General features: G+C 32.4%; 1 protein-coding gene across 4 annotated transcripts in view; it reads right to left on the reverse strand.

Annotated features, from left to right (window-relative positions):
- The window catches only part of ADK (adenosine kinase), a 692,586-nt gene that overhangs the window by 206,264 nt on the left and 473,833 nt on the right, over nt 1–12,489 (reverse strand). For all 4 annotated transcript variants that reach the window (XM_051982068.1, XM_051982067.1, XM_051982064.1 and 1 more), the window contains exon 7: nt 458–628. In XM_051982068.1, the coding sequence (XP_051838028.1) occupies nt 458–628 (171 nt within the window). The remainder of the gene's footprint in view (nt 1–457; nt 629–12,489) is intronic.

Raw genomic sequence — 12,489 nt, forward strand, 5'->3', positions numbered from 1 at the left:
AGGTAGTTGGTCTTTCAAGTCTAAAATGCTCTTTTCTCCTTACCTCCAATTCATAGGATATCTATCTCCTACACAAATCAAGGGTCACTCTCTGAAGGAGATTTTTAGTATTCTTTTATAGCTACTTGTATTCTTTCCCTATTGAAATTACTTTGTGTAAGTTGGGGGGAAAGGGGTTTCTGGCTTTCTGAATTTAACAAATGATAAAACAGGCATCTATACCTACACCCACATGCGCACCCATACACCCACACAAAGGAGGACTTCAGAAGTACATGTTGAAAATTTTGAAATAGCAAAGACTAAATTAAGGTAAATTTACCACAGCACACCTAAGACTACAATAACATTTTTTTTTTGTTGAAGTTAGCCTTTATTAGCATAACAAGACTCCTAAAGGACAATTTAAAGTAAACAAACCAACAGATACATATATATTTTTAAAAAGATAACTTACGGTTTCATTTCCAAAAAGGATGTCAACATAAGGCATTACTTTCATCATTGGTTCCTTGAAGAATTGACAAATAAATGGTGCAGAAAGATTCAAAGTGAAGATCTTATTGCTTTCAGAAGCTTGGCGAGCTATTTTTAATATAGATTCTGGTGAAACAGTAAGAAAAAAGCCCTGTAGATTGAAAAAAAATCAGGGAAGAAAGTTAGAAACCATAGCTTGAAGAAAGCCACTTCCAATAAGTGAATGAGCCATTAGACTCATAACCTATTCAAAACACAAAACATTTTAAAACCACATTGCTATGTCAGTTACAGCAAAGTCAGAGCAGGCAGCAGATTATGATACCTGATACTGTTTTATGGACAAAACTTTTCATGATTAAGATTCACAATATAAAACTTTTCTTTTTTATTACATTGGTTAAGATGTGGTTGGGTCTGAAAAAATTTGTTATATATGTACATATATAAATATAAAATATAAAACATATATAATATATATATTTTGCTACCTGAAAGAGCTGCCATAATATAAATATAAAATATAAATATATTTTATATATAAATATAAAATATTATAAATATATATAAAATATAAATATAAAAAGTTTGTTAAATTCAATTCAAAGCAGGAGTTACTTATAAATGTGAAATCAGAAAGATAATAAGTCATACAGCCAATCATTTGGGTCAACCAAACTTGGTACTTTTCACGCTGCTTTATGGCTCAGTAACTAAGACATAAGAAATAGGACATTGACATCTTTTTATTAAAGGTCCTTGGGCAATTATTTTGAGATTGTATAAGGAATATTGTGCTGACCATATTGGCTTGTGACTGGAGACAAGTCATTAACTTCTCAGTATCCAGGAAACATACTAGAAATAAAAGTGAAGAACAATTACTTATCTTCACTGGTAGAGAAAGTTTCCTTACTGCAATGTCCCTATAGCAATGCATTCACAAGTGTGCTCCAACACTCATGAAAAAAAAATATTATACAACAATACAGTCTAAGAAACACTAAATCAGGAATAGAATATATAAACAACATTCTGTTTCGTAATATATCCATGAATCCAAATAGGCAGTAGAAAAGCCACAAGTACAAGAATAACCAAAAAACATATCATTAAGTACCTACTTTGCAGAAAACACAGAAGCATGCAATAGTAAAGGTTCAATTCAGTTCAATAAACATTTATTAAATGGCTTGTTCCCATTAGCAAGGGGATTTATTAACAAATAGCTACAGTGGATAATATTACACAAGAGCTCTGTTAACAAAGTGCTTTGTGTGATATGAGGGGAGTAAGGAAGATTTTGGATGAGTTTGGGTTGGCGCACATCATGGGTGGCATCAGATTGCAAAACTGACACAAAAGAGAAAATGAAAAATGCAAAGAAGCTGGGATTAAACACATACACTAATGCATTCTTGGTGGAGTGGTGACCAGGTCTAGTTATTCTGGAAAGAACTTTAGATTTTTACCTAAAAAGTTATTAAATTTTGACTCTAAGATACCATTCAGGCAAAACTCCAAAGAAATCAAACAAATTAAAAAAAAAAAAAAAAGACCCATAAAATCACAAATATTTATGGCAGCTCTTTCAGGTAGCAAAGAACTAGAAACTAATGGAATGTTCATAAATTGGTGAATGGCTGAACTGTGATATATGAACATGATGGAATATTTTCATGCTATCAGAAATTATAAATAGATATTTTTAGAGAAACTTGGGAAGACTTATATTAACCGATGCTGAGCAAAGTAAGAATCTGGAGAACAATTTATTTAAAAATAACATTTGAAAGGCAGACTTTGAAAAACTTAAGAATTCTGATGAGTATAGTGACCAGCTATAATTCCAGAGGATGAATGACGAGATGTTACTCATGCCCCCATCAGAAAAGAGATGGACTAAGATTAGGGTTGAAACGTGGTTTTAAATATGATCAATATGGGAATTATGTTTTATTCTGCCATAAGTACTTATACAAGGTGTTTTTTTTCTTTTCTTTTTTCAAAACAAAGGTAGGTAGGAAAAAAGTAGATTTTTGTTGATTGAAAATAATTTTTTAAATTAAGAAGAACCTTAAGTTATGACTGAGAATTGAAGAGAGAAAGAAGGATAAAAAGGGCATTTCAGACAAATGGAAAAGCACAAAGAGGTAGGAGAACTTAGAACATATTTGGGAGAGGAGAATGTAGTTATCAAGTTGTCTGGTACATGTAGTATATGGGCAACAATTATATCATAAAAAGTTGGGAAAAAAGTTTGATGTCAGAGCATGGTAGGCCTTTCATGCCATGCAGAAAAGTATTAGATTTGTCTGGTAAATAATTTAAAGTTCCTCAAGATGAATGAACAAAGTACTGACAACCACAACTGAAAGCATTATTAAGGATAAACGGGGAGTGGATAGCAGGAAGCAGTAGAGCCAAGAAGATTTATAAGTATCCAGATAAATACAAAGTAGAGTCTGGGGGAACAAAAAAACAGTGGCAAGATAGGAGAAATACTTTAGAGATAGAATTAAAAAGTCTTGGAAACTACCTAGACATTAAAAGGACAGGGGAGAGGTCATATGACATATTTGCAGGAAATACACACACACACACACACACACACACACACACACACACACATACATATAAACTGCTTAATAAATTTTAAAGCACTATATAACTTTCAAATATTAACACTGTTGCTGCTATCATATCAGTTTAATCTAACTTATACTAGTGCTATTATGTAAAACATATTTCAATTATCAGTCATAGTTGTGAAATAAAAAATTTCACAATTTTTTGTGGAAAAAGATTAAGTGAAAAAAAAAAGTACATTTATCTGTATTCCAAGTCCATCACTTCTTTAACTGGTTATGAATAGCACTTTCCTTTGGGAATCCTTTATACTTGTCATGGATCACTGTGTTGCTGAGAAGAGCAAATTGAATCATAGTAAAAGCATCATCCTAATGTTGCTGATATAGTGTACAATGTTTTCCTGGTTCTGTTCATTTGGCTTTGCATCAGTTCTTTCAAAGTTTTTTGGAAATCACCATTTTTTTTGGTATAATAGTAAAGTATTACATTCATTAATTATAGCTTATCCAGTTACTCCCTGATTGATGGCACCCCCTCAATTTCCAATGTTTTGCTAACATGAAAAATGCTGTTATAAGTATTTTTCTCTTTATGATCTCTTTGGGATAAAGACTTATTATAGCTATTATATTGATCAATATTACAAAATATTAAATAATAAATGTTGGAGAGCATGCAGGAAAATTGGGACAATAATTTACTGCTACTAGAATTGTGATCTGATCCAATTAATTTGAAACTAAGACTAAAGGACAACAAAATGGCATCTCCTCTGACACGGACTTCTTTACTGAAGAGTTGGACTCAGGTTGCAGAACACTGCATATTACAATAAATCATCAATATGTCTGTTATACTAAACTATCTTTTCCCCTCTTTTTTATTCTTTATTATTAAAGATGGTTCCCTAGGAAAGGGAAGGAAAACACTGGAAAACACAGATGATATAAAAATAAAAAATATAAGTAAATTTATTTTTAAAAAAAAAGGAGAGAGAAGAGTGGGTAAATTCATACTTAAAAATATGAAAGTGAGGTTGGTCAGTCGGTCATGTGACAATGAGCAATGGCAATGAAAGTCAGAAGGAGGAGCAGACTTCTGAATCTGAGGTCTGTTACAGACTTACAGATGGAAATGTCTCCCCTTCCTGGCAGTTACTAATTTGAAGATGGAGTTCAGAAGAGATGTCAGGAATTGAAATAAAGATGAGGGAAACCATCGAGATGGTCACTGGAATGATAGAAGTAAATAAAATTGCTAAAGAAGGAATTTAAAGAGAAAGGGGACCTGAACAGACCATTTAGGAACAACCAATATATTAACAAATTGGGAAGAAAATTAAGAGTTAGCAAAATGGTTGGAGAAGGAAGAGTTGAATAAATGAAAAGAGAAACCATACAGGATGATATCTCAGAAGCCAGAGCAGCAAGGACTCCTGGGAGGTAGAATTGAGAGTTGTAGAAAAGCAAAGGATGATGTAATCCCCAAAGTAAAGAGGGGAAGGCAATTAGGCTGGGAAATTAGGAGGTCACTGTAATGCTTGAGAGAATAGTTTTAATAGAGTGATAAAGATAGAAGCACATTAGTAAGCAGTTGTTTCCTCTATGTTATGATAAGAGTTTATTTCATTTTTTGTGCTATACTCAATGAGTTCAAAAAATCAAATAAAAAGGAGTGGAAGAAGGGGAAGCAATTCTTTTAAAATATCAATAAAATAGTCTCTTGATGACCAAAATACTGAAGTCAAGAGAATGAGATTCACTTTGCTATTTAGATGCTTCATTTTTCTACATTTATAGGAGTTCATTCATATGAACAGGTCATTTGTTCCAAATCTTTAAAGGATTTAATGTCTCACAAATGCCAAGAAATTGACAACTGATTTCATAATAGAGATAGTAATCTTAAATTAAAACAATGTTAACATTATTTCTAATAACCATTAAGACAATACTGTATATAATTTAATCTTAGATTTATGATCTACTCTATAATTTATCTAAAAGAAGTTTAGATGTTCTTGAAAATAAAGAATAATGGTCATGGGAACCTAAGTATTTAAAAAATATTTTCATCCCCTAGCCCACTTGAATACCATGTCACTTGAAAACGAGCATACAAGCTGCTTCCTTTGCTATTTTGGTAACTTGTAGAATTAAAGTGAACAGTTTATATAACATCTTGTCTCCATAGTAATATGTACTGGCTTTTAGTGTTTCATCTAATGAGCTGAGTTTAAAGCGGTTTTTTCTTTTCTTTTCTTTCCTTTAAAAAAAAAAAGTTCCAGCATAAAATAAAAACCTTCCAGAGCTAGCACATTGCCAGCTGTGGATAAACCACAGATAGCTGTGGAGCAGTCTATATAAATAGTAACCTGGTCAAATAATTAGGCTTCTCACCAATTTTAGACTGAAAACTTGATCTGTGCTAAAAATCCATCTGATTGTAATTTAAGGTGCAGAACATTATTCCCCTGGAGAGTAACACTGGCCCAATTCCAAGATATGTGTCTGTGTGTATTTTTCTTTAAAATGCGCCACAAGGGTATTATGATGCAGATATTATGACATGCATTTTGGTACTCTGCACTGAAGGCCATGAACTTATAAAAACAACAGGCTTCTTCATTTTTAAAAAATAAAGCAAGTTCACAATTTAAATTCACCCCATTTTTGACTTTTCTCTCTCTTTTTTAAAAAAGTAAATACTCAGAATTTAAATATTTTTAGATGTGTATTATGGTATACTGGAAAGATTTTCAAAATGGATGCCCACTATAATTTTCTTTGATATATCTAATCTTATTAAGCTGTATATTCCAGATTACAGGAATACACAAAATAAGACAATAATTATAGGGAAAAGAAGTGACTTTGAGACTAATATAGTCTAGTCTTCATGAATTTAATAAATGAGATCCTATTAGTAGCCTCATCCCTTAGTACTTTAAAAAATTTTTTGTTTAACAGAACATTCTTGGGCAACATAGTCAACAAAGGGGAATGATTTGGCTCTAGACAAAATCATCCATGTCACTCTTTTGGGTATGCTGATGAAAATAAAGCAAGACTAATTCCACTAGCTGGATAAAAGGATTAATTATATGTAAATTATACACCCGCATATATAATTATATATACATTAAGTTTATCAGTGAAGTGACTCACCAAAAAGTAACTTAAACAGAGCCCAGCTAAGAACAAAGAAAGATAAAGTACATAGAGGATACCATTCTTCATGGATTTCCCAGAGTAGCCAAGTCTTTCATTGGTACAATATCTGTACCTAATAGTCATAAAAAGTTTTATGGATCACTGGATTTCCCAGAGTAGTATCAACTGAGATGGGATATGATGATTATAAGCCAAACGAAGATAAAGTTCTTTGTTCCCCAATGGCATCTACTTTAGCAATAATAAAGATTTAATGAAAAATTTATTTTCTATATGATTACTTATGTGCCAGTCTGATCAGTATTAGTTATACTTAGATACATTTTCAAATGTCCACTTAATGTTATGTAGTGGGTGGAGATAGAAAGACGTGGCTTCCAATGTTCTGTTGAAAAGGGCTATGTGTCCATGAGCAAGTAAGTTACTTAAACTCTCAGTGATCCATAAAACTTTTTATGACTATTAGGTACAGATATTGTACCAATGAAAGACTTGGCTACTCTGATCAAGATGATGATCCAATCCAATTGCCAAGACAATTCCAAAGGACCCATGATTAAAACTGCTATCCTCCTTTAAAGAAAAACTGATGAATTCTGAATGCAGATAAAAGCATTTGGGGGGGGGGGTGGAGAATCTGTTTTTCTTTTGCAACATGGCTAATAGAAAACATGTTTTGTATGACTTCATATATATATATATATATATATATGTATATATATATATATACACACATACATACATACACATATCAAAGCTGCTGCTCTTTTCAAGGAGCTGGAATAGGATAGGAGAGAGAGAATGTGGAACTCAAAATTAAAAAAAAAGATTTTTAAATTTTTCTACATGTAAATGGGAAATAGATAATGAAACAAAACTATCTTTTCAAAAAGACTATGGGTTACAGAATAGTTACAGAATTTATTGATAGAAATGGAACATTTTTTATCAATAAAATCATAGGTCCTGGCTTATCCTCCTTATGTGTTCCCTACGTAGAAAAGAAAACTAGAAATAGATGCATCACAACACTTTGTAGTAAATCTTCTACTATATGAGCAATTATAAGTAGATAATGGTGATATAGGTAGATAATGCATGTGTCCTCAATGTAGTCACATCAAAAGAGACAAAGAAATCAAACTACAAGTCTTGTTGATAAGGGATCTCCTTTGGTTATGAAAAATATTCTTTGTTTGAAAACCAGGGATTTCTGACTAAAATAGAGAATATAAACACTGCTTACAAAAAAGTGAAGAACCCTGGTCAGAGAAGAGGGCAAAAATGGCACCAAATTACTCTGCGCCATTCACTGTGTAGAGATAGAGGATAGAAAGGGGACCAGCTGAGTGTGGGATTAGGGATTTTAAAAGAAAAACCACACAAATAACCATTCACGGAAGCAAAGGGAAACATAAAGAAGGCTGTGTCATACCAGGAAAATATTTGGAAAACTGTGAGACAACCCCAGGGCCCCACTCCTCCTCAGGCAGGCATAGATGGGGGCTGAGAGCACCAGATGCTTGTGCCTCAAGATGTGCCACTATTGTCTGTTCCAAAGAAACTAATTAGCTTGTTTTCCATGCCACAACTAAGGTGCCATAGTAACACTAGCCAGAGACTGGAGTTGAGAGGAGGAATAAATTAGGAAACAAAGGAAGAATAACAAACCCAACCACACATTGCATGTCTTCCTCTTAATGTGCTCTAAATGCTGTTTTGTGAATGGATAACCTGTGTCCCCGCCTTTCACAGGGTAGGAAAAACACATTTCCTAGAAAGAAAAAGAGAATAAAATCTAGACTAGGTGTAGATATCAAATCTGTTTATAAGAAAAACAAGGCTTACTTTGAAAAATAATTACGGTAATATACAGAGCTACTATTTGTAATTACAGTATTACCATACATAACGCCACACCAATAACAGCAATAGAAACTGTAATTGAAGATTATGTAAAACAAAGAACTCTCAAGTATTTAAAAGGGATCTAACTTCTTATTAAAGCAAATGAATGCTTGGATAGAGAAAAAAAAAAAAAAAAAACATCTTTCCTACACTTTTAAGAGGATGTTCTCAAATTTCTCGAACATGGCATCCACATTCACTTTAAACAAAATTTCACAGAATTATCAAATTGAAAGGTACTTGAGAGGTTATCTCTAGTCTTACTTGATACCTAAATAAGAAATCCCACTATTAGACAAATGGTGTCTCAGACACTGCTAGGGGATCTAGAGTAAAGAGGGAATCCATGACTTCCTAAAAGGAACTGGCATATTCTTTGTCATAATAGCTGTCATTGGTCCTAATGAGCAAGTAGATCAACAACCTGACTTCCATACAACTACTAGTTCTGTGCCCTTGTGGTCAAATAAACAAACCAAAAAAAAAAAAAAAAAAAAGAAAAAGGAAAAACTTATCCCTTTGACAAGTAATAGCACTTCAAATATCTTAAGGCAAGTATTATTTCTTTCCCTTCACCTCCTGCTTAATCTTCTCTTTTCCAGGATAAACATTCACATTTCTTATAATACTTTTTCATATGGTGTGAACTCAACACTCTTCAGTGTCCTAGCCATTCTCCTCTGGAGGCTCTCTGGCATATAATTGTCCTTCTAAAAATTTGGCAACCAGAAGTGAGTGCAACAATCCATACAATGGCTGCTCAAGATTGAATGCAATGTTACTATTACCACAGGAGGGCTTCCACATTTCTGACTGCCATATTACACTACTGACTAATTGATGTCAACTGCAGTCCATTTCACACTCTCAAATCTTTTAGAATGAAATGCTTTGTAGGTATATCTCTCCCATCTTATACTTGTCCAATCAATGTTTTTGAATTCAAATATAAAACATTTCTCTTTATAAGATTTCATCTAATTAGATTATGCAAAATTTCTTAACCTATCAAGATCCATTTGGGAATTAATTCTGTCATCCAGTTTTGTGTAATCTAGACATTAACAAGAATACTTTATTTATATATATATAAAATAAAGGCTTATATATGATAAACAGACACATTTGTCAGATCAATCTTAGTCCAAATCTAATGATAGAAGTTTATTAATTGCTAAGGGAGATAGAGGTTTTTGAGCAATAAAGTTTTGTAATTGTGGACAACTCTAGGGATTAGAGTTCACCTTATATTATTTCACAACAATTTTCATTTTTTTTATTTATAAAATCATTACTTCATGGGTTTGTTTTAGTTCATAAAATCATTAAGATTCTTCATATGTTCCTTTTTTAAAAAAATCAAAGCATTTTGTTTTTAAAATTTTCAGTATAATTTGGAGATTTTTCTCATGCAGTATAAATGTGGAAAAATGTTTAGAAGAATTGCATATATTTAACATAATACTGGATTACTTGCTTTCTAGTGGAGGGAGTGAGGGGAAGGAAAGTTTTGTAAAGGTGAATGTTGAAAACTATCTCTGCATGCATTTTAATATTAAAAAGCTATTAAATTTTTTTAAAAGGAAAATAAAAAGACATTTTTCCTGATACTAAGACTATGTTTTTTTCTTTCAGTAATTCCCATCCTTTGTCTGGGGTCAAAGTAATTCTAATCTCTTAAAGATATACTATTGTAGATCCATTTTCATTAATTTTACAAATCTAAAAGCCAAATTCAACAGAATTGAAATTTTTGAGCTGTGGTGCTAAAGAAGACTTTTAAAGAGTTCTATCCACAGCAAAGAAATCAAATTCATCAATACTTAAAAGAAATTAATTCAGGATGTTCGATGGAAAGTCAAAATGGAAATGACCTTGATGCTCAGAAATATTTCAAGAAACAATGAACATGAACTTGAACAGACTTCGAAAGATATTGGAGGATAGAAGGGCCTAATGTGTTCCAATCTAAGTGGTCACAAAGAGTTGGGACGCAATTAAAAGACTGAACAACAGAAACAACAATCTAAAGTCCAACTTTACTTTGATTGTAAAATGCTTAAATAAAGAACCTCAGCTTTCTTCTAGATAAGTCTTATGATCACTGTGATTTGCTTAAAGAACACCAAGACATTTGTAAGCATTGCCTTCATCTAGTGGCTCATTATCACCTTGGGATTCAAACTCAAAACTATAATCATTAAGGTAAGTGGGTGGAAGAGGGATTAGAGTACAGATCCTGGAGTCAGGAAGACTTATCTTCATGAGTCCAAATCTAGCTTTAGATACTTACTAGCTGTGTGACCTTGCTCAGGTCACTTAACCCTGTTTGCCTTTGTTTGCCCCATCTGGAAAATGAATTGCAAAAGGAAATGCTGAGAAAACCCCAAATGGGCTCATGAATAGTCAGACACTATTGAAAAAAAAATTCATCTGAGAAGAATGGCACCTATTAAGAATTGTAGTAGACTTATTGAGACTAAATGACATTTTGGTATCACTAGAGAAAATTTCCACAATACAAAATAGCTGTTTAAGGTGCTACTGAGTAGAGGCATACAATTTGATGTCAACTAATAAGTGATTAACACCATGTTTTGTTATGACCACCTCTTTAACTTGAACTACACTCAGTTCAATTCAGGAATGATGAAAATATGCTCAAGTTGGGAGGGCCATTGTTCCTATGGAGTATACAACATTTTATAGAAATTATTTTTTGGCATTATTATGCTGGTGACATGTTTTATATAAAGGAGAGATTTCCATGTAAATATCAAATACTTGAATGTTTTGACTATAATTTGTTTTACTTTATATATCTGAAGTATATGAATAAGTGATGAATAAGGAACTGAGTAAAAAAAGGTTTTGTAGGCAATCAATAAAGAAGATGCAATGAAGATGACTCAGTGGATATAGTAACAAACTTGGAATTAGGATAACTTATTCTGAGTTCGAATCTGGCCTCAGATCCTTACTAGCTATGTGTCCCAATTTTTTTCATCTGAAAAATGAGTTGGAGAAGAGAATGGCAAACTATACAAGTTTCCTTGCTAAGAAAACCCCAAATGAATTTGTATGGCACTCGGGTGATTTCTTCAAAAATTACTAACTCAATTATGAGTTGCTCTTTATATCTGTGAAACTTTTTGGGATACCTTTTTTTGATCCTCAGCCAATTTTTTTTTCATTATACATAAACTTTTTTGACTAATTCAAATTGAAAATGCTTTATATAAGATAACACATATATAACTGGTCTATATCTAGAAGGGCAATGGTATTTATTCTCCATAGTATTTTATTTTTCCAATTACATGTAAAGATAGTTTTCAATATTCAGTTTTGTAAGATTTGAGTTCTATATTTTTCTTCCTTTCTTCCTTATCTTCAAGCCTCTTCCCAAGACAAGCAATCTGGTATAAGTATACATATATAATCATTTTATCTAATTTGTCATGTTGTGAAAGAAAAATCAAAACAAAAGGGAAAAAACCATGAGAAAGAAAAAGCAAACCAAAAGAAAGGTGAAAATAGTATGCTTCAATCAGCATTCAGTTTCCAGAGTTCTCCCTCTGAATGTGAATGGCATTTTCCATCCCTATTGGAATCTCTATTGGAATAACCTTGGATTACTGAATTGCTAAGAAGAGATAAGTCTCTTAGAGCTGATCATCACATAATCTAGCTGTTGCCATGTACAATGTTCTCCTGGTTCTGCTCACTCTACTGGGCATCAGTTCATGTAAGTCTCCCCAGGCCTTTCTGATATCATCCTGTTTTATCGTTTTTTATAGATCAATAATATCCCATAACATTCATAAATGATAACATATTCAGCCATTCCCTAATTGATGGGCATCCACTCAGTTTCCAGTACTTGCCATTACAAAAAAGGGCTGCTACAAACATTTTTCACCTGAGGGTGCTTTTTCCTTTAATGATCTCTTTGGGCTATAGACTCAGTAGTGATATTACTAGATCAAAGAGTATGTATAGTTTTATAATTCTTAGGGCACAGTTTCAAAGTAATGATATTCTCATCTTTTAGTATTAAGTGTAGCTTCAGTTAAGAAAGATGGGATCAGTCTTGAATCAAAGAATAATCTGATAAAGTATTTTGCTAGTAATTAATGCACTACTGTGAAGCATAAGTAAATAATTATGGATCTTATCTTGACCTGATGATTTCTCATTTGTAGAGAAGCTAGAATTTCAGTCACTTTTCTTAACATAATTCTTCTGTGTTCATTATGTTTATGGTAACACAAATTTTGTTTCATATTTAATTCAGGTTACATTGCCTTTTTGTAGGATTTCTTTTTAACTATCTAGA

This window comes from Antechinus flavipes, chromosome 2 (assembly GCF_016432865.1).
Source record: "Antechinus flavipes isolate AdamAnt ecotype Samford, QLD, Australia chromosome 2, AdamAnt_v2, whole genome shotgun sequence".
Taxonomy (NCBI): domain Eukaryota; kingdom Metazoa; phylum Chordata; class Mammalia; order Dasyuromorphia; family Dasyuridae; genus Antechinus; species Antechinus flavipes.